The 24,236-nt window shown below is 38.4% G+C and overlaps 2 protein-coding genes across 4 annotated transcripts in view; both read left to right on the forward strand.

The window, feature by feature from the left end:
- Positions 1 to 2,596: 2,596 nt before the first annotated feature.
- On the forward strand, positions 2,597 to 3,057 carry LOC108976541. Its single transcript, XM_018945736.1, has 3 exons — positions 2,597 to 2,784; positions 2,835 to 2,893; positions 2,951 to 3,057. Exons 1-3 carry the CDS (start codon positions 2,597 to 2,599, stop codon positions 3,055 to 3,057), a joined length of 354 nt encoding a protein of 117 aa, XP_018801281.1.
- A 7,324-nt stretch (positions 3,058 to 10,381) lies between these two features.
- The window catches only part of LOC108976542 (uncharacterized protein DDB_G0286591-like), a 19,409-nt gene continuing 5,554 nt past the window's right edge, over positions 10,382 to 24,236 (forward strand). The window contains exon 1 of one of the 3 annotated variants that reach the window (XM_018945737.1): positions 10,382 to 10,491. The gene's annotated coding sequence lies outside the window, so the exon portion shown is untranslated. Of the gene's footprint in view, positions 10,492 to 11,833; positions 11,855 to 24,236 lie in introns of those variants that run through there. The other 2 variants (XM_018945738.1, XM_018945739.1) reach the window with 2 other exon arrangements.

Below are 24,236 nucleotides of genomic sequence, written 5' to 3' on the forward strand. Positions count from 1 at the left end.
GTCTCATTCTTACACATTCAAAAATTTCGTATGATGAATTTTGCTTCTCTTACAATAGAGTTTTCCATTTCAACACAAAAAGTTAAATAAGCATATTAGTATAAGAGATGAAACTTTGCAAATGTTTTTGTGAATTGGTTATTCCCGTCAGGAATAAAGGGATGTCCAACTTATTCTAGTGTGAGAACGCTTAAAATTTATAACATTTTCCATTATGGTCAAATTGGACAAAATAATAATTTTTGGGCCTTTGAATTTAAACATCCAACATTTAGTACGAATAAAAATTACTATGTAGTGGATAATTAATATACAGAGAAACTATTTAATTTTTTTTTATGATATGTTAAATCAACTGACTTTTGTTATTTCAATACCCAATAAAAGGATTTAAGCTTTTTAGCTCTGTATATATAAATGTTGTTAATATTTATTTTTTTCCCATTGAAAATAATACTATGATACTTGACACACAACTTTTTATAAGTAGTCTTGAACAATGCAACAAATCCCTCAGTTTATATATATTTTTTGGTAAGATTTCAATCTAGCCATCGCCTATTTTCAACTGCCGGAGCTCAGGAGGCTTTGGCGTTTAGCAATTGCTCTCTCACTGGAGTTGAATACCTCTTTATCTCTACTCCCGTGATCTCCATTAATTTTGCTGGAGTTACGGTTGCAAGTACTGTGTTGAATTTAGATGTGTCAGAGCAAAACACGTTTTATTGATATGTCAAACAAAAAAATTAAAAAAAACAAAAGGAATGGTTTTAATGAGAATTAAAAATTAATTACATTTATGGTGTTGCTACATATATATATTTTCTTGATTTGGAGAAGTGCTATTCTAAAAATTTCTCACCTCCGTTAACACATGGCTATAGAATGAAGGAAATATAAAAGTTTTGCGAAGAGATTATAAAATCGACATAAATTGACGACATTTAACACGACGAGTAGTGATAAAGAGATGCCCAACTTATTCCAGTGTGAGAGCGCCTCAAAATAAGCTCATTTTTATATAATTTTCCATTATCGCCAGATCAGGCAAAATAATAATTTTTGGGTATTTAAATTAAATTACCCAGCTTCTAATGTACCGCCAAACTATTTAAATATTTTTTTTTATTATTTCATGGCATATTAAAACAACTGACTTTTGAACTTTCTATATTTAATAAAGTGAATTAAGCCTGTTAGTTCTCAATTAACAAATGTTTTTAATGACTGGGAACTGAAAATTAACCGAGTGATTCTGTACTGCGATACAGTCACAAGTATCTATATTTGAGATTTGAAATTAGGCACAATTTTTGTGATTTGAGACGATTTTGCTATTCTGATGGGACAGTCACAAAATCTATTACATTTCGTTATTCAGAGATGTTTTTACACTTTGATGAATATAATAGCGGGATTCTGTAACCAGTCTCTAGTCTCTACTTGAGACATTTTGAGGTAAAATCTCACTTTGTGACAAATTACTATTCACTAAACAGTCTCTAGCTCTAGTCTCAAAATATTGCCTAAAATTTGAGACCTGGTAGTTAGCAACTCACAAAACCAAAAAGAACTCTTGTCTGCCATTTTGAATATACTAGAGAAGTGAATAGTAACTAGTCACAAATTAAGACTTCACTCCAAAATGTCTCAAATAGAGACTAGAGACTGCTTACAGAATCGCGCTATAAGACTACTATCATCATCATGCATCACATTGCCAAACGTTTAATGAAATATATTTCAACTTCCCATTTTCTTTATTTTTCATTGTTTTCAATTTTTATTAGCGATTATAAATGGTGGCAACAAATCCTACCCTTCACATATATTTTCGGTATAATTTCGTCTGGCCGTTCCAGTCATTCAAATGGCGAAACGTCAAGACCATCCGATCCAGTCAACTGTCAAAGTTTAGTAGGTGAGCGATTCCCACATTTCCGGTGACAGGAGAGTTGGGCATGTCTTTATCACTAACGGGGCATCTTGACAAGAAAAATTAGTGTTATACCAAAAAACATGCCCAACTCTCCTGTCACTGCAATATATGGAATACTAATTAGTATGCCAAATATTGAAAGCAACAAACTGTCACCTCAGTACGTTTACATATGAACTTAATCTCGTTATAAGCTTGTTCAATAATCTACCTGTTTTTATAGGCTAATGTGATTATCAACTATCAAATTTGTTGTATTTGTATTCTTCTTGGTAAATTGTAAAGTTTCGTGAATCAATATTTTTACTCGTGAATTAAAAAAGAAAAAATAATAAAAATTAAAGATATGGAAGGAAAACAAAAGAACGCGATTGTATACTTGATTACGCAGATTGCTGCGAGTAATAAGAAGTTGGCAGAAAGACGGAAAAGACGACAACTTAGATTAGAAAATATATTAACTGAGAAAAAAATGCAAAATTCTTTATTGCTTTTTGTAATAAATAACAATAGGCCAAAACGTTTGTGGAAACACGTAAGCAATTACATCATTTTATTAAACTCCCACTTGACATTGCATTGTAGGAAACGCACGGTAATATTTGGGAACTCGCCGTTACTTTCAATAGTGACCAATTCTTCAAGCAGAGCTTCAGGATGAGTCGGGAATTATTCAAAATTTTATGTAATGAGCTCACAAACATTGGCAAACGTGATACTATATACAGGCAATGTATTCCATTAGAAAAAAGAATAGCTATCGCTTTGTTTGCCCTTGGTTTTTCTGCTGAGTACAGAACAGTTGGAACACTATTCTCTATCCTTAAAGACTTTTGCAGAGCGGTGTGTTACATACTATCGCCTAAATATTTAGCCAGCTCATTTCTTACTCAAGGAAAAATTACCGAGTACGTTTGAGAAGAAAAATTGGGTTCCCCCAATGTCTGGGGAAATGTAAGTTTATGAATTTGAAATATTTTATTCATAACATGCAAATACAATTTATTTCAGATGGATGTCATATTGAGATTATTCCCTCCACATCTGATGCTGTTGACTATTTCAACTACAAAGGCTGGTACTCAATGGCTTTACTAGCCCTCGTAGACTACTGGTAAGTTAACAACATACATGTTTTGGAAAATACTTAAAGCATTTTTTTTGGACATTGCTTTATATACATTAATGTTGGAGCACCTGGTCGTTGTAATGATTCCCAAATATTTGAAAAATCCGACTTGAAAAGAATTTAGCAAAACCCACTGCTTACAGAGAATGCGAAAAAACTTTGTGACACTAATCCACATATTTTCACATTGTAGTTCTTAGAGACTCGGCGTTTCGCTTTACTCCGTTTCTAATGAAGCCCTATCCCTATAACAAAGCCGCTGAGGATCACGAGAATATTTTCAATTACCATTTATCTAAATCTCGAAGGGTTGTGGAGAACGCTTTTGGCCAACTGAAGGCACGATTTAGAACGATAGGAAAAGGAATTGATAACGATATTAAAAACGCTATATTAATAACAAAATGCTCTTGCGTCTTGTACAATTTTGTAAATGAAATGAATGATAGCATAAACACGAAATGGTTGCAAATACAAACAAATTCCGAAAGCGCACACCCACGAGAGGAACCTGATCGATTATTCCTTTCTGGAACCGACGACCCTAATGCAGAGAACATCAGAAAATCTATAGCTCTATTTCTATGTAAGTTTATGTGTTTATTTTATCAGTTCATTTTTTCATTTACAGGCAATTCATTTTTCATATTATAATATATCACAATATATCAATATTAATTCATTAACAAAAGAAAATAATTCATAAGAAAAACAAAATAATTTATAAAAACTTAAAATTTATATACATACATAACAATATAAAATAAAAAAAAATGCATATACCTATAATATATATATATGTAAAATACCAAAAATCTTCTATGTTGTTATATCATCTTCTTCTTAATTGGCACAGTCACCGCTTACGCGTTTATAGCCGAGTTAACAACAGCGCGGTAGTTTTTTTCTTTTTGCCACGTGGCGCCAATTAGATATTCCAAGTGAAGCCAGGTCCTTCTCCACTTGGTCCTTCCAACGGAATGGAGGTCTTCCTCTTCCTCTGCTTCCCCCGGCGGGTACTGTGTCGAATACTTTCAGAGCTGGAGTGTTTTCGTCCATCCGGACAACATGACCTAGCCTAGCGGGAATTATGAGTGACTTATAGAGTTTGGTTTTTGTTTGCCGAGAGAGGACTTTGCTTCTCAATTGCCTACTCAGTCCGAAGTAGCATCTGTTGGCAAGAGTTATCCTGAGTTGGATTTCCAGGCTGACATTGTTGGTGGTGTTTACGCTGGTTCGTAGATAGACGAAATTATCTACAACTTCAAAGCTATGACTGTCAACAGTGACGTGAGTGCCCAGTCGCGAGTGCGACGACTGTTTGTTTGATGACAGGAGATATTTCGTCTTGTCCTCGCTCACTGCCAGACCCATTTGTGTTGCTTCCTTGTCCAGTCTGGAGAAAGCAGAACTAACGGCGCAGTTGCTCAACGTCAGCTTACACAGCCGTATAAGTTTTGCAGGGATACCAAAATCAGACATCGCCGCTGCCACGAGCATTTGTGGTGGCATTAACATTAGGTTTGGAATTTAAAGTAGAAGATGCTGTGCGACCTTTTGGTGCAACCACCACGGGATCGTCATCGCCTTCCTCATCACTTGAACTGGGGTCAATCATGGTTATTTACAATAAATCGTATTTCGTACGTTTTCCTTTTTAGATTAAATTTGGTATTCGCTCAGTAATTATACAATAAATCTAAAAAACAAGAATGTAACAGACGATATATATAAATAAATGACGAACAAATTATGCACATAATTCCAGAAATTCATGTGAAGATTCTGAATAGGAGAGAACAAAACATTTTAAGGCGTTCTCAAAACCGAACTATTCTAGATCTACTACACTGCTCTCGATCTCGTGTTTGGCTCCCAGTTTCCCCCTGAAGAAATTGAGGACTGAAAGCTCTGACTGTAGAGGAGTCGCTAAGTCCTCTTAGAGATACCAAGGAGGCTGTAAGCTATTACTTCGAGAGTGTGATTCTACGGATCGTCCCAAAGTATGCTAGAGCGTATGAACCAGACTTAAGGAGTGACGGTCAAGACCCGAACGCAGATGAAAATCGACATCGTCCCTTCCGCGGATCGTCAAACGATGGATATATCTTCAGTCTCGACCAGCTATTCGAAAAGGCCGGCGGTGGTATTGATAGTGGTTTATATCGCTGGTATCGATTAATCGCTTCCTCTTCCGAAAGTTAATACAGGGGAAATTTTGTTGGTATTGGCCAATTTGCACAATGACGACGTGGTAGAACTACCTTCAGAGTTGTTGAAGAATAATCAGCCAGAGGCCGGAGCACTTAATCTGGAAGAGCTCGAACACAAATGCTTGGGGTGCACAACTCCAATATCTGAGAGCTTTAACAATTATGGTTGATATTAATAATTATTAGATTTGAGATGGCTTAGTTTAAAACTTTCATTATTTCTCGTTTTCGTACTGTCGAAAGCAGCTTTGAAATCGACGAAGAGGTGATGAGTGTCGATTCTCCTTTCACGGGCCTTTTCCAAGATTTGGCGCATGGTGAATATCTGGTCGGTTGCTGTTTTTCCAGGTCTAAAGCCACACTGATAAGTTCCAATCAGTTTGTTGACGGTGGGCTTTAATCTTTCACACAATATGCTCGATAAAACCTTATATGCGGTGTTGAGGAGGCTTATCCCACGGTAATTGGCGCAGATTGTAGGGTCTCTTTTTTATGGATTGGGCATAGCACACATAAATTCCAATCGTTGAGCATGCTTTTGTCCGACCATATTTTACAAAGAAGTGGATGCATGCTCCTTATCAGTTCTTCGCCGCCGTGTTTGACTAGCTCGGCCGGCAATCCATCGGCCTCCGCAGCTTTGTTGTTCTTCAGGCGGGTAATTGCTATTCGAACTTCTTCATGGTCGGGCAATGGAACGTCTGCCCCATCGTCATCGATTTAGGATTCGCGTTCGCCTTCTCCCGGCTTTGTACTTTCACTGCCATTCAGCAGGCTGGAGAATTGTTCCCTCTATAATTTAAGTATGCTTTGGGCATCGGTGACTAGATCATCTTTGGCTGTTCTACTAGAGTATGCTCCGGTCTTGAAACCTTCAATTAAAGATACCGCATTTTTTCATACAATTTTCGAGCATTACCCCTGTCGCCCAGCTTATCAAGCTCTTCGTACTCACGCATTTCGGCCCTTCCCTTTTTCTGTCTGCAAATGCGTCTCGCTTCCCTCTTCAACTCTCGGTATCTATCCCATTCCGCACGTGTTGTGGTCGATGGTAACGTTGCGAGGTAGGCAGCCTGTTTTCTCTCCGCTGCGACACGGTACTCCTCGTCGTACCAGCTGTTCTTTTGTACTTTCCGAAAACTAATGGTTTCGGTTGCAGCTGTACGTAAAGAGTATGAAATGCCGTCACACAGTTCCCTTATGCCGAGTTGTTGACGAGTGCTCTCAGAGAGCAGGAGTGCAAGCCGAGTAGAAAATCTTTCGGCGGTCTGTTGTGATTGCAGCTTCTCGACGTCGAACCTTCCTTGCGTTTGATGGCGTGCGTTTTTTGCTGCACAGAGGCGCGTGCGAATCTTGGCTGCCAAAATATAGTGATCAGAGTCGATGTTAGGACCTTGGAGAGCACAAAAATGGAAACGTGTCTTCCGTCTGTCACAACATGATCGGTCTGGTTTGTGGTTTTTCGATCCGGAGACAGCCAGGTAGCTTAATGAATCTTCTTATGCTGGAATCTAGTATACTATATTTCGGGCCCGGGCGAAGTCGATCAGCCTCAACCCATTTGGGGATGTTTCGTCATGGATGCTGAATTTACCAACCGTAGTGCCAAAGATATCTTCTTTGCCCACCCTGGCGTTAATGACGCCAATCACAATTTTGACATCGTGGCTGTGGCAGCTCTCATAAGTGCACTCGAAGCACTCATAAAAGGCATCTTTGGTCACATCGTCCTTCTCATCTGTCGGGGCGTGGGCGTAAATCAGCGATATGTTGAAGAGCCTCACTTTGATACGGATTGTGGCTAGACGTTCATTCACCGGAGTAAATGATAGTACTCGGCGACGGAGTCTCTCTCCCACCACGAATCCCACACCAAACTTGCGCTCCTTTATATGCACTGTAGTAAATCCCACAAGGACCTACTCGTCTCAGTCTTTATCATGTCCATCGCTTTTCTTAAACGGCGGTGATGTCAGCCTTTATTTTCACGAAGACATCAACCAGCTGTGCAGCGGCACCTTCGCAATTAAGGGACCAGACATTCTAAGTGAAAGCCCTAACAAACACCCTAGTGCGACAACCGCCCCGGCGGGTTCTGCAGCTGCAACAAATACCACCCACACGTCCCTCCCTCACCCCCAGGATCACCCACGGACACCCGCGACAAACCCGGCTACTTCAATTCAACTGCAACGGACTCCAGAGCAAGATCGAGGAGATAGTTGCACTTATAAATCGGTAGCGCGTATTGATAGCTGCGATCCAAGAAACCAAACTAAACAGCCGCTCAGATCTTTTGAGTTGTGCAGGTTTCAACGTTATACGTAAAGATCGCGAGCGAGATAATGGTAGTGGTCTAGCCTTCATATTGCACAACACCGTGCAGTATCGTCTAATCGATGAAGACATCGACCSCAGGGAYRYTACCCTAGAATGTCAGGGCATAGCTGTCCGGTCAGGCGATGTCGAGCTGGAAATATTTAATATATACATCCCCCCAGTTACATGTTGCCCTACAGGATATCACCCGAATATAGGTGCGCTACTTCGTGGTGAAAACCGTTTGGTGCTAGGCGACTTTAACGCGCACCACGATCTTTGGCATTCCTGTCGGTCAAATGACCGTAGGGGGATGGAGCTGGAGCTGAACGCGACTCCTTACGCCATGCCGATCCCGGGGATCACCGAATAAGGGATCTCAATTTGGAGATTCGGCGTATGGTAAWCCAGCATAAGCGGACAAAATGGATAGAGCACCTGATGTCCTGCAACCTCTCCACCGGTGTGAGCAAGCTTTGGGCTACTGTCAAAGCTTTGTCCAACCCGAAGAGTCACGACGACCGAGTTGAAGTTCAATTCAATGGTCAYGCCTCTTCGGACCCGAAGAAGTGCGCGAGCTATTTTAGCCGGCAGTTTACACTGCACCCTTCGGTAGACAAAGACAAACGATGTGTTAACCGACAGCTGCGCAAAATACCAAACGATGGCGCGCCACTTACTTTCACCGATGAAGAGGTTCAGGGAGTCATCAACAAAGCAAAATCTTCCAAATCCATTGGCCCTGATGGAATCAACATGCTAATGCTAAAGCWTCTAGGCTCGACGGGAGTAAAATATCTCACCAAGGTCCTCAACCTGTCGCTAACCACTCTTCAAATACCCGATGTGTGGAAAGTCGGAAGAGTGGTCCCACTACTGAAACCAGGGAAACCCGCCAACAAAGGGGAATCTTACCGCCCGATAACTCTCCTCTCCCCAGTAGTGAAGACACTTGAAGCCTTGTTACTCCCGAGCGTCACTCACCACCTGATCCTAGCCAGTCACCAGCATGGATTCCGTAAAATGCACAGTACCACCACAGCGCTTAGCGTCATAAACGCTCAGATAGCTCGTGGCCTCAACCAGAAACCACCCTGTGAGAGAACGATCCTCGTAGTGTTGGACCTGTAAAAAGATTTTGACACGGTCAATCACACAACGCTACTGCAGGACATTGAGAAAACCACGCTTCCTCCAGGGCTCAAGAGGTGGACCATGAACTATCTGAAACTATTTCGAGGCGCAACATCTAAACTGAGAAGAACTAAACAGGGGGTTCCGCAGGGTGGTGTCCTCTCCCCGCTGCTGTTTAACTTCTACATCTCGAAACTCTCGCAACCACAAGAGGGGGTTTCCATAACCTCGTACGCTGATGACTGTACGATATTGACGTCGGGCAATGGAATCAATGGCATATGTTCGAAGGTAACCAACTACCTCTCCGACCTTTCTCGTTTCCTCACTGCACGGAACCTCCAACTTTCCCCTNTTTTGACACGGTCAATCACACAACGCTACTGCAGGACATTGAGAAAACCACGCTTCCTCCAGGGCTCAAGAGGTGGACCATGAACTATCTGAAACTATTTCGAGGCGCAACATCTAAACTGAGAAGAACTAAACAGGGGGTTCCGCAGGGTGGTGTCCTCTCCCCGCTGCTGTTTAACTTCTACATCTCGAAACTCTCGCAACCACAAGAGGGGGTTTCCATAACCTCGTACGCTGATGACTGTACGATATTGACGTCGGGCAATGGAATCAATGGCATATGTTCGAAGGTAACCAACTACCTCTCCGACCTTTCTCGTTTCCTCACTGCACGGAACCTCCAACTTTCCCCTACCAAATCCACAGCGACCATATTCACGAACTGGACGAAGGAGTACAGACTGGAACTTAATATTGCAGTCGACGGCGTCAAAATTCCGGCTGTCAATAACCCGTTGAGCCATCAACACCTTCACCGACTCCCTCCCCGTGAATGGCGYACTTGGAGTCAAATCACCACCCATAGCAAACGAAGAGCTCGAGTTGCCGCGAGAAACGCGAGTGACCCTTGCGCAACTTCGTTCTGGATATTGTAGCAGGTTAAACTCCTACCTATCCAGAATAGACCCTGACATACCTACCGTATGTCCTGCATGCAACGAGTCTCCGCATGACACTGACCACCTCTTTGCATGCCCAACCAACCCCACCCATCTAACACCCTTTTCCTTTTGGTCCGACCCCGTCGAAACAGCACGTTTCCTGGGCCTCCCGTTAGATGACATCGACGACAACACTGATAACCCTCACCATCCCATCGGGGACTGATAACCGTTAAAACAACAACAACAGTGGTGAGGCCACTAATATGTAAAATGTAAAATTACTCAAAGCTCTAACAAACCTGACGTTATTTTACAAATAAAAGCATAAAAAAGCTCTGTTACATCATTTATAATAACAATTGATAATTTAAAATAAATAAATCTACCTATTTACTTATTTGTTGCTGAAAATTTTAACTTTGAATAAAATATTAAAATTTCATTGAAGTGCAAGGTATTAGGATGGCCACAACGAAATTGTATACATGCAAAATGGACAACTGCGTTGTTTTTCGTACATGCCGGCCATTGTTATGTTGCTGCCCTCTCACAAACGTTCATGTACTAGAACTCACAACGCCATTTTCAGTTAACTGTCGTGCTGCTGCAGTCTTGCGCGGGCATTGTGTTACGCACATAATTTTGCAGATTCAAATGTTAATCGATACTTATCGAAAACTGCAACCACTAAAAACCGGCAAACAGTTAAATAAACGGATAACTGCGTGAGCTGGATATTTTTATACACATCTACAGAGGAGTAAAATAAGCATAAAAGGCCATTGTACACAGTAAGAGGTAACATTTTTATTAAAATGTCATTAATATGATTTTAATGGAAATTTATGTTCTAACACAATTGTAATTAAGAAGTAAAACACGGAAGTCAACGATCAAAGTTGATTAGTAATATTTTTGCACCGAATTCTTAATATACTAAAACGGCTCATCCGCATATCATTTGGAGGATGGGATTTAGGCAAGCCCACATTCCGGGGGAAAACTTTAGTATACCGTCCCAGGATTTCGAGAATAAAATGGGTATGGTCGGATAGAGAAGATTCTCCAGATAGCCGCAGGAAGCTTATAGTTTTCGAGATATTCGTGATTAAAGTTGAAATTTTGCAATATTTTAATTACATATTTCCGGTATTTAAAATGAAATTTTCACTTAAATTTTTCAATTTTATATACACTAACACATCACTTATTCATTTGCACACATTTATTTTATATAATATAGTGCAAAAATTGCTTTTAAATATATTTAAATTATTGTTGAAATATGATTATTTAAGAATAACAAATGAATTACAAAGTTTCAAATAATCAGTGTTACCTTATCGACATCGTTTGTAAAATAACAAAATGAAACAACCTATAAAAGAAATAACTGGTCGATCCAACACCGGGGTGTACCAAATTTTTTTCGCGTAGAACTTTTTGCGTGGGCGGCCTTTGGCCGCGCTTCAAAAAAACAAAAATAACTCTGGTCGGTCCAACACCGGGGTGTACAAAATTTTTTTCGCGTAGAACTCGTTTTTGGGTGTATACATTTTTTTGCTCCCGTAGAACACATTTTTACATTGGCGGCCWTCAGACCGCTTAAATTTTTTTACATATTTTTTTATTGCTTATCAACGATTATGTTTCCTATATTCAGGCTATAATATTTCTTTATAATTTTTTTTTTTTTTTTTTGTTTTAGTTTGTAAAATATTTTAGTATTTATTTAGTTGGCAGTTTGTAATTCATTTGTTATTCTAAAACAATAATATTTCAACAATAATTTAAATGTACACTAAAAGCAATTTTTGCACTATATTATATAAAATAAATGTGTGCAAATGAATAAGTGATGTGTTAGTGTATATAAAATTGAAAAATTTAAGTGAAAAATGAATTTTAAATACCGGAAATATGTAATTAAAATAAAGCAAAATTTCAAATTTAATCGCGAATATCTCGAAAACTATAAGCTTCCTGCGGCTATAACCATATATATTCGTGATCTGGAGAATCTCCTCTATCCGACAATACCCATTTTATTACCGAAATCCTGGGACGGTATACTAAAGACGACCCCATTCCGGTATTAAGCATGTTAAATTAATGATTTGACATAGAGGAGGTTTCCCACATTGAGGATATACATTTGCCGGTGAGTCAAGGTCCATTCAATAACAATTTTTTGTTTTTTTTTTTGACAATTCATAGTTTAACAACAAGTTGAAAAAAGTGAAGGGTGGTAGAATGGTTTGATGTTGTTGTGGTGGTAGAAGGCAAAACTCCGATGGCTACGATTTAGAATATTTAAATGGGTATGTACGTCTCGAGGAGGTCCTACAGATGAAGAATATATATACAATAGGTTGCCGCTGACTTATGGTTTTTAAGATATTTGCATGTAAAGTTCTTAAAATCAACTATTTAAAATGCGTGTTTCTCATTTATTTTATATTAAATAGTGCAAAACTGACGGGGAGTGTCAGAAAGAGGAAGTCCTCCTGATTAAAAAATATATAATAGTAGGGTTATAGGTTATAGGTACCGCAAACGGTTAGTTTAGGAGATATTCGACCTTAAAGTTCAAAAATTCGCAAAATTCGTACATTTCAAGACGCTATTTCACCACATTAAACACACTTTATTAACATTTTTCACTTCAATTCAATTAAATTACACTATAAATTTGTAAATAACTCCATATCTTACACTTTTCGCAGATTTTTACCTAAAAAATCTGCATTTTAAAAATTACATTTTACACTCGTTTTAACCGACGAAATGGAGCGCTGCCATGTGAAGATAAGGCACTTCGCTGAAATTCCTCTTTTTCGGAAAAATTTCTATGCATATTTCATGCATATGGATATTTTCTTTTTTAAATTTATTAAGCAAATAATTAATATTATATACATGTATTAGTAATATTATATAATAATATTGTATATACATATGTATAAGTAATATATAATAATATTACGTAATAAAGTGTAAAGTATATTAGTACAGTACCAAAATTAAAGTTTTCGTTCAATATGAGTGCATGGTAACCAACAAATATAACCACTTTATACCCGTTTCCACGACAGTCGGGTCTACGAAAACCGGAACGGACCCGTATTTTTATCCGGCCAAGGACTGTCAACTCGGCAGAATTCTGCCGTTACAACAACAACCACTTTATATTTTAAATATAAAAATTGATGTATCGTCACCTAAAATACAAAACAATGTATAATCAAAAATAAATGGAAATCGCTGACAGATATAATAAAAATTTCCAATAGTGAAAACAACCGGTTATAATTAAGGCACGCGAATATAGTATAATAAAAATTTGAATTCCATTGAAATCAATATACCGTTAATACAGAAGTAACCCAACCAAAATTTTTTCTATAGTACTAACGTATTACTCCATTATTAAAATATATAGTATAACCTTAATTGAGCGTGGCCCTAGGGATCCACCCCACCACCCCATACCACCCCTTTTCACATTTGTTCTTTCAACCATCGATCCGAAACGAGTAAAGTAACCCAAATGTATATAAGACCTACCATTTTGATTCGTTGGGTTATTACTGTCTTCCTTTTGTGTTTATTTTCTTCGTCGTTTGTACAGTTCATATTCAGTAATTTTGCTTACATTTAATGCAACAGTATAACACGTAATTAAAAGCTGTTTTATTTCTTAAACATAAAATTGCAACTTAAAATTCATAATTTGTCATTAATTTAACTAAATATATTTCAAAGAATGTGTGTGTGTTAAATAGGTTAAATTTTTTGCAAGCAGTGCAACAAAAACTTCAAAAGACGAGAGCCATTGTTTGAGCAAATGTGAAAATGTGCGTTTTTTGCTTACTTATATCTAAAAAACGAATTAACATTTAACAATTTACATTTAAACCAAAGTTTAATTCATTAGCTATCCGCGCTATATAAATTTAAAAAAATCCGTGCACGCATTTAAGAGGAATAAGCAGTGAAAAGGAGATACTGAAACGAACCCAACCCAAAATAACTTTAATTCCATATCAAACTTAAGTAAAAATTCATTTATTCATAAAATAAGAAATGCAACGGAGATCAACACAAAAGAACAGAGCACGCCCAGATGTTGGTCCGACTGAGGATTTTTTTTTTTTTGAAGCGCGGCCGGAGGCCGCCAATGCAGAAAGGAATTCTAATGGCTAAAATTTAGAATAGCATCGTCGGATTTCGGGGATAAAATGGGTGTCACTGGAAAGGTGACGTTCTCCAGATAACGAATATATATATATATATAGCTGCCGCTGACTTATAGTTTTAAAGATATTTGCATTTAAAGTTAAAAAATTTACAACTTCTAAATTGATAATTTGTATATTGTGAATAACTTTTTCACTTATATAATGCACTTTTCACTTACTAACACTTCACTATAAGGTTTTTGTATGTTAATTTTTTTTAATATTTATTGCAAATAAAGCTTCATTTTAATTATTTTGTTTTAGTTAAATTCTCTGCATTTGCACAACAATAATGGGGTTGCATACCAGCAAATAAATGGTATTGCCATATCTGCCTAGGTGTCAACAAAAGCAAATAAGCAAAAACTTTTTACCCCAAACACTTAACTGGAAAACGCCAAAAATCTGTAGCAATTTTTTATAAAAGAAAAAAAGTCGCAGAAAGGAGTTCTACGCGAAAGATCTCTAAACACCCCGATGTTGGTTCGGCCAGGGTTATTTTTTTTAAGCGCGGCCGCGATCTGAAGGTGCCGTTGGAAAGAGGAAGTCCTGCTGATTAAAAAATATATGGGGTTATAGGTAACGCAAACGCTTAGTCGACTTTAAAATTCAAAAATTCCCAAAATTCTTATATTTCAACCTGCTATTTCACTGCATTTAACGCACTTTATGCAAATTTTTCTCTTCAAATTCATTTAATCAAGCTCTCAATATTTAAACAAATTCTCAATTTACACTTTTTACATGTTTTTATAATAGTGAACATCATTTACTTATGTGCTAACAATTATGAGGAAATCAATAAATGGATTTCACTTAAAGTTATAAATAGAATAAAAGTCATTTTTGCACTATCTAATATAAAATAAATGGTTAGAAACGAATTAGTGAAGTGTTAGGGGATATAAAAGTTAAAAATATAAGTGCAAAATAAATCAGAGAAACATGCATTATAAATTGGCACTCTAATACTGGCACTCACCTTTTTGACTCGGCGATGAATTCGTAAGACAAGGTTTGGAGAAAAAAATATATGTTTGATCAAAAGCGGCAGGGCGCCGTCTGTCGGTCGGCCGGTGTGAAAAATATGATGTAGATCAGAGAGCTGCAACCAGTATGATAAAATCAGAAAAAAGTGTCGTGCCAAAAACACAATCAAATCAATTCAGTTCAGTATAGACACATTGTTAATCAATTCGGGTAGCCACCAGCATCAACTGATCTGATGCAAAGCCAGAAAAATCTGTTCTTCGGCAATCACGATCGAGTAAACGGTATGGCTGGCTTCGGTTCTAATCGTATCATGACAGTTCATATCGTTGTTGTTGTTATAACGGCAGAATTCGGCCGAGTTGACAGTCCTTGGCCGGATAAAAAATCCGGGTCCGTTCCGGTTTTCGTAGACCCGACTGTCGTGGGAACGGACAGTTCATAGCGTTGCGAAGATTGTTTGAATTGATGTGAAACTTTGGGTAAACTATAGGTAAATCTTTGGGTAGATCTATAAGTATAAGCAAACAACAACAATTTTCTGCTGGACTGATTTGAATCATGTGTGGCAAAAAATTTATCAGTTTTGAAAATGTGCTCATGTTACAAATTTTCGAGGCGTAGACAATATAAATTCCATCGAGTACGTACATACTATACATATATTTCTTGTATGTATGTACTTGATGGAACTTCCATTTTACATATGACATATACATATATATATATACACATACATGTACATACAAACATGTGTATTTGAAATAGAACAGAAGTAATCGACCAAATCAGTTTTAAGGGATGATATACAAACCGAACGCTGTCGATAATTTCAATCCTTGAGACATGAGTTCGCATCACTTTGGGTATTTTCTGCTGATGCGAACGTTCATAAATAAATCAGGTATAAGCTGATCGGTACTGATTGCGTTGCCACAACGCTGCTCAGACCCGTAGATCGACGAGGTGGTGGTCCAGGCTGTCGAGGCCGCAACAGGGCTTCGCTCCATTGGTGTGCGACGCGAGCTGCGGGTTGAAATCGGGTTACGCGGCCGCGATGGATGGGTGGGTGATTCAGTTCGCGTGACGAGCTGCGATGTAGCAGCGTGTGATGCGGCGTATTTTGCACAGCCCCCGTGACTCACTCTGAGTACTTCTAATTCCCAAAATTTTTTCAATTGTGAATTGAGGTACTCATTTGAGATTTCCTCAACCTGAGTGTCCATTGTTGTGACTGGTTCCGGAACTAGTCCACTTAGGACCAATTGTGGTAAGAGGATAGCTTCTGCTTGTGTGCGCTTATCCGCTTTAGGAGAAAAGAGGGTAAGTTTTGAACAACTCTTTCGCTCGTTCCCGTGATTTCAAAATTGGCCAGTTTTGTTGGCAAGTGCTGCCTGTTTTGTGCACTAAACGCTATAAATAATGTTTGTGATCCTCGGTCTATTAAAGATCTGAGTTTAAACAGTTCTCCTCGGTGTTCGAGCTAGGCAACTGCTGTGGGTAGTAGTACCCTACTGTGATTTTCGCTATGTAGCGTTTGGGTTTTTAACGCCTTTGAGCAGCATAGTGCTTCTTGGCAGTTTTCGGAATTTGTTGTTGCAACTAAACCTGTTGCTTTTTATACGTTTGCGCTGTTTGGGGGTGAGCTGGAATAATGTTAGATAACAATGATTGATGTCTTTTATGGCAGTAAACTCAATTAAATTTGTGTGTGGGATTCGATCGATAAAACCGAACAACAATTTAAAATAGTAGATGGAAGTTTTATGAATTCTTCATTTGTTTCTTTCTGAATCTTTGGTAAATTATATTAATATCGTCACTTGTTTGTCGACCAATATTCTCTCATTTTCGTAACGTGCTTTCAGAGCTTCCGAAGCAAAGTTTAAGTTTTCGTCATTAAGAGCGAACTGTTTGGCTATTACACCTGCTTGATCTTTTGTTTTGTATCGGAGGTGATACAAGTTCTGCGTTTTTCATAGTTTTGGATGGTTTATGTACACAGCTGTAAACATGTCCCGGAAGAACGGCCACTGTTAGTAACCACCATGAAATATATCTGTGTCGCATACTGAACTTTAAGGTGAATGCCTGAACCTGCCTCTTGGGCTTATCTTTGTGGCAGCTCTACTCTTGGTTGTATAGTAGGTGCAATTGATTTGATTCATTTCAGTTGATCAGTGATCACGGCTTTTGTCTCTTCGAATTGGCCTAAGCAATTTTCGTATTTTGAGCAAGCCGAAGATTTAAAATTTTCTGGTAGATATGGGTCGTCAGATTCTACGATTACTTCATATCATATCAGTATCAAATTAGAATGACACTCTCAGAAATTTGGTGTATGAAATATCTTTCATCCTTTTTTGTTTTGTAGCACCTTGCTTTGAGCGTGTAGCTTCTGCAGGTATACACGGAATTTTTTCGTCTGAAATCATCTTTGGAACTTTTAGCAGTTTTGAGTCTGAGTTCATTTAAAAGATGTATAGAATAAATCAAAACCTCTTAGTGAAAACTATACTTGTAGATGTTTAGAAAAAGTTTCGTATACAAAATGTTGAATAGAAGACTATTTTGTATGTAAGAGTCAAAATAATCAATAAAACCATTGGCTTTTTGATAAACTGTGATTTCAAAAATATTTTTGGATATATAGTATATGTATAATATGATTAGACGAGAACTCTTTTAAGTAAATACGAGTTTTGAACGAAATTGATATAACGACAACGCTTTACGTATTTGATAACTCTTTTAAGTTAACAAGAGGTTTCAAATTAATTAAATAATTAATCGCTTAAATTTGATTTAATTATTTATTAATGACCGGAAATATTTTATGTATTTTAATTTTCTATGTATATTTCATATATATATATATTATGTTCATCCTATAGGTGAATATTTTATTTATTATGTGCTAATGAGCGCTCGTTATAGAGATCACTGCACTGTATACATATACATACATGTATGTACATATGTATTACGCTTTGGTTTTTTTACAGAATCCTGCTTGGTTTTTTCACCCAAAAACCAAGGGGTATCGGAGAATATATGCCAATGTGGACTTTGAACATATGTGACAATACAATTTTGCACAAATTTTTGTGTTTTATAAAATTATATGTTGGCAACGTTGATTTGAAAGACCCGTGTTTAAAGTGGCAATTTTTTTGTAAAGTTTAAAGATAATTGTAAAAAGGAATAAAACATATATCAAAATTGATTAATTTAAAGCATTATAAATGCTTTGAAAGCTATATATATTTGTTTTGTATTGTGTCTAATAAGATTTAAAAATTAAATGCAGCCATCCAAAAACTTAGAGGACCTTTAACTATTGCAATTCCCACGACAGCCGGTTCTACGTTACCGGAATTGACTCGGATTTCATCCGACCAAGGGCTGTTTTTTTGGCGATCTAACCCCGTTTGGATCGGTGAGTGTTTTTTTGTGTGTCGTCACTGGAGCAACGCCTTGCAGCAGGGTTGTGACGTATCCTCCGGACTCGTGCTGGCATTGAGTCCAACCCGGGCCCGGAGGAATTCTTCTGCTGCGTTTGCGCGAAAAGCCTCCATCCAAAGTCCACCTCGGTCAGGTGCAACACATGCAGTGGATGGATGGACCTGCTCAGGCCTTAAGACCCATAGGGAGTAGACCACGCGTTACGGGGCCCTATGTTGCCTACGCAATACTGCTACGTTAGCCTCTACGGCTGTGCAATCAGCACATAGTTCGCGCGCTGCGCCGCCACTCACCTCGAGTGGTCAACAGAGGACCTCCACGGTCCCCCGGAGCTCAACTAGGCAACATAGCTCTCAATCTGACTTGTCCCCCCCCAACCTTCATCCCGCTACAATCCACGTGCGAGAACCAATCAGAAACTCTTGGTTCCTCGCACAGTCTGTTTCGTGTGTCAGACCGCCATAAGTCGGAACGTCACATCAGTCAAGTGCAACTCTTGTTCTGGCTGGTGTTACTTCCCGGCTTGTTCCGGTCTGCGCACCACACGTGAGTGGAGTGAGTCGTACATTGCCCCATGCTGCAGGAGTCTGCCCCCGCAACACACAACAGTGGCATCGCCAACAAACACCCTGGTGCGGCAACCGCCCCGGCGGGTTCTGCAGCTGTAACAAATACCACCCACACGTCCCTCCCACACCCCTAGAATCACCCACGGACACCCGCGAAAAACCCGGCTACTTCAATTCAATTGCAACGGACTCCAGAGCAAGATCGAGGAGATAGTTGCACTTATGAATCGGGAGCGCGTATCGATAGCTGCGGTCCAAGAAAGCAAACTAAACAGCCGCTCAGATCTTCTGAGTTGTGCAGGTTTCAACGTTATACGTAAAGATCGCGAGCGAGATAATGGTGGTGGCTTAGCTTTCATATTGCACAACACCATGCAGTATCGTCTAATTGATGAAGACATCGACCGCAGGGACGCTACCCTAGAATGTCAGGGCATAGCTGTCCGGTCAGGCGATGTCGAGCTGGAAATATTTAATATATACATCCCCCCAGTTACATGTTGCCCTACAGGATATCACCCGAATATAGGTGCGCTACTTCGTGGTGAAAACCGGTTGGTGCTAGGCGACTTTAACGCGCACCACGATCTTTGGCATTCCTGTCTGTCAAATGACCGTAGGGGGATGGAGCTGGCGGAACAGATTGACGATTCGACATTCTGCACAATGAATGACGAAGCCTCCACCAGAGTTATGGGCACTTGTAGTAGCTCGCCCGATATTACAATCGCTAGCGGTGGTCTGATAAATAGCATAACCTGGCGACCTATGCTAACTCTCGCATCAGACTATCTACCCATAATTATCTCGATCGAGAAACCTGCCGATTTGGTTTCTGTGGACAACCGCACCTTCGTTAACTTCAACAAAGCTAACTGGCTCGGCTTCTCAGAATTTACTGAGAGCACCTTCAACGCTCTACCCATTCCWACGGACGTATGCGTTGGCGAACGTCTATTCCGCAAGGTGATCGCAGCAGCTACCGCTCGCTTCATACCAGCTGGACAAACAGCGGAAATCCGCCCCAACTCCCCAGCCGAAGCAGCCGCTTTAGCTAATGAGCGCGACACCTTACGCCATGCCGATCCCGGGGATCCCCGAATAAGAGATCTGAATTTGGAGATTCGGCGTATGGTAAACCAGCATAAGCGGACAAAATGGATAGAGCACCTGATGTCCTGCAACCTCTCCACCGGTGTGAGTAAGCTTTGGGCTACTGTCAAAGCTTTGTCCAACCCGAAGAGTCACGACGACCGAGATGAATCAATGGTCATGCCTCTTCGGACCCGAAGAAGTGCGCGAGCTATTTTAGATGGCAGCTTACACTGCACCTTTCGGTAGACAAAGCCAAACGATGTGTTAACCGACGGCTACGCATAATGCCAAACGCCGCCGCGCCACTTACTTTCACCGATGAAGAGGTTCAGGGTGTCATCAACAAAGCAAAATCTGCCAAATCCATTGGCCCTGATGGAATCAACATGCTAATGCTAAAGCAACATGCTTATGCATATGGCATCTCTGGTGTTCAGCTGTGTAATTTCGAGCTCCTGTCAATTTGTTTAATTTATATTTTAAAATTGTTGTGAAAATTTTTGAATTGAGTGATCTGTGCAGATAAGTATCCCTGTGATATTTTTCTATTAAAGCATTTCAAATTTACTTAAATTGTGTGTTGATAATTTTAATCTATTCCGCCGAGTCACTTTCAATTTGTTTTTGTTGCTATATTCCAAAATAGTGCAATTGTTGGTGTTAACTTATATTGCTTATCTAAATTTATTTCTTGTTTTTATTCGTTTTCCATCTTTGTTCACAGCTGTTTGCGAGTTTCTTACTTTTCGGGTATCACAGTGCATCTCAAACTGTTGTTGCCTTTGATAACTTATATTGCATTTGTTTTGTTATAACTATTTTTGTCATTTCTCTTTCTACTTTTATTACTTAATTTTTTATATTTTATTTAAATTTCTTATTGCTGCTTATTATCATTATGACTTGTAATTTCCCGAATTGCTCTATTAAAGGCGAGTCGGAACGCTTTGTTTCTTGCTGGCTGTGTGACGGGCTTGCTAATCTGAAATGTGCTGGACTGACAGGAAGAATTTTGGATTCTATTCTTGACAGTAAGGGCTTGCGCTGGTCTTGCATTAAATGCAGACCAACTGAAATTGATTTATTTAAAGTTTTTAAGCAGGCGCGCAATAATTTCAAGGAGATTGGTCGTGAGCTTGAAACCCTTACAAATAAATTTAAGCATTATGAAGCATTGTTTCAATCATTTAAATGCCTAAATGACCAGGAAGAGAATCCGAAACCTTACAATAAACGTAAACGTCCGTCTGATGAAGAGACCACTGCTTCTTCCTTAAAAAGAATGCCTCCACCCAATATTGACCTCATAAATCTGTCTTCCCCTTTCCCACAAGGAAAGAAAGTCTCGTCTACTCAGAATACAGACAAAGCTGTTCCTGAGCATGGTAAGCGAAAACTTTCTCAGGATCCGCTTCCAAATAACTGTAAGTCAGGTAGTAAAAATTTAATTGTAATACCGCGGAAAAAATCAATATTTATCTCAAGACTTGCTGCGGATACCACCGTCGATGACATAAAGAGTTATATGTCGTCTAAACTAAAATCGGAAGATGCAGACATCCGAAAATTTAATTTCAAATATGACAGGGATATTTCATCTTTCAAGATCGACATATCCGCTGACAATTTTCAATTGGCTCTTGACAACTCATTCTGGCCATCTGGGGTCTTTTTGCGCGAATTCGAGCATAAACGTGTTAAACCCCCTGCAGTTGTCAGTAAAATGCAAAGTAAACCCGTTGGTACAAAAAACTGATTAGCAATAATTCGCGGAGTATTTATTATCAAAATGTAAGAGGCCTAACTAAAACTCTCCGATCTGTATCCAAATAGCGTCAATTCTAATTTTAAAATCATTGCTTGCACAGAAACTTGGTTAAAGCCCCACATTTTTGATAGTGAAATATTCAATAGCGAATTTGAAATCTTTAGATTTGACCGGCTGAACAAGAAAGGAGGWGGTGTCTTGTTTGCTGTTCATTCTTCAATTCCATCTGAAGAAGTCGATTCTTCATAGAATTTAGGTGCATTCGTATTTGCGCTAATAGTGGCTATATCTACTTAACTTTGTTGTTGTTGTTGTTGTAACGGCAGAATTCTGCCGAGTTGACAGTCCTTGGCCGGATAAATATCCGGGTCCGTTCCGGTTTTCGTAGACCCGACTGTCGTGGGAACCTTGTCTTATATACCGCCTCACTCGGACATATCTGTATATATGCAGCATGCTTCATTAATAAATAATGTTTTCTCAATGGGCCTCATTGAATTTAGTGCTTCCCACTTTAATGAAACTATTTTAAACTTATTCGAAAAATAGGTTCCGAAGTGTGTTGTTACTCATAAAATGAGTTCTAATTTATGGTTTTCGAAAGAATTATGTAAATTAAAAAATTGAAAATCTCGTGCATTTAAACTTTTTAAAAAAACTGGTTTAGTTGCTGACTATTCAAGATATTCTAAATTGCGCCGGCAATTTGCTGAACTTAACAAAATATGTTATAATAATTATATAAATAAAGTCAAAAATAATATTTTACGTAATCCAAAATTGTGCTATGGTTTCGTCAACTCCAAACGCAGGATTTCTAATTTTCCGTCTGCTATGAAATATAAGTCTAGTATGTCCAGTGACAATCACACCATTTCTAATATGTTCGCTGAATTATTTAGGTCCAATTACTCTTAAAAATCTCCAAAAAATGTTCCGAATCAGCACAAGCTATGCCCGATTTCTTTCATTAATGCACCTACCATATCCGAAGCAGACGTCTTATATCAGTTAAATATATTAGAACAATCATACAATTACGGCCCAGATATGATTCCCTCGTGCTTTCTTAAGAAATGTGCTAAATATATATATCAACCCCTAACAAAACTATTTAATTCATCTCTTATGGAAGGCTTATTTCCATCCATATGGAAAAAGTCATTTATAATTCCTTTCCATAAGAGTGGATTTAGGTCATCTATTGAAAACTATAGGGGAATAGCAAAGTTGTCTGTAATACCTAAACTTTTTGAAGCAATTATAACAGACGACATAACCTTCCGGATCTCTCCACTAATTTCTTGTTCTCAGCACGGTTTTCGCAAAGGGAAATCCACAATAACTAATTTGCTTGAATTTGTATCACATGTATCAACGGGCTTTAGGGAGAATAAGAATACTGATGTTACATACACAGAATTTAGTAAAGCTTTTGATAAAGTATCCCATTCAATTCTTTTGAATAAACTTGATCTTCTTAGTTTTCAACCAATATTTCTAAAATGAGTTTCTTCTTATCTTAGTAATAGGATTCAACAAGTCATATTTAACGATACTCTTTCCGACATAATCAATGTTCCGTCACGTGTTCCTCAAGGTAGCCATCTTGGCCCAATTCTGTTCTTATTATTTATTAATGACATATCATCTGTTAAGTTTTCATACGTTTTATTATATGCTGACGATATAAAACTTTTTAAATCATTCACCTCAAATAGTGAAAGATGTCAGTTGCAAACAGACTTAAATAACCTAGTTTCTTGGTGTGATAGAAATGACATGCCATTGAATCTTAAAAAACGATGGAGCAAGTATGCAGTTTTGTTGACTTGGGAATAACTATGGACCCTAAACTCAATTTTAATCTTCATACATCTTCCATGGTTTTTAAAGCTAAAGGTGCTCTAAGTTTTGTTAAACGTTTGTCGAAAGAATTTAGAGATCCGCTTACCACGAAAATTCTTTTTACATTTTTGGTGAGGCCTATATTAGAGTAAGCTTCCGTGGTATGGAACAATTGCTATCTAGTTCATTCTGAGAAAATAGAGTCCGTTCAAAAACAATTTTTACTTTTTGCCTTAAATCATTTGCATTGGGATTCCAGTTCAAATCTTCCCCCTTACACTAACAGTTTAAAACTGATAAATCTCCCTACACTCGCTAGTCATAGAGAAATGCTTGTTATAATATTTCTTGTAATATTCATCAATGGGTCAGTCTGTAGCCCATCTCTCTTGTCTGATATTAATTTTAACATTCCCGCTCGCTGTACCAGGCAGTTTAAACATTTGCTTTTAAAATTTTCTAGAACAAATTTCGAGTTAAACGAACCATTCCGCCGTATATGTCACGATTTCAATTCYCATTYCAGCACATTTGATCTAACAGATTCTCTCTTTACCATTAAAAAAA

The sequence above is a fragment of the Bactrocera latifrons genome, unplaced genomic scaffold, assembly GCF_001853355.1.
Source record: "Bactrocera latifrons isolate USDA-ARS-PBARC rearing strain unplaced genomic scaffold, ASM185335v1 scaffold_775, whole genome shotgun sequence".
Taxonomy (NCBI): Eukaryota; Metazoa; Arthropoda; class Insecta; order Diptera; family Tephritidae; genus Bactrocera; species Bactrocera latifrons.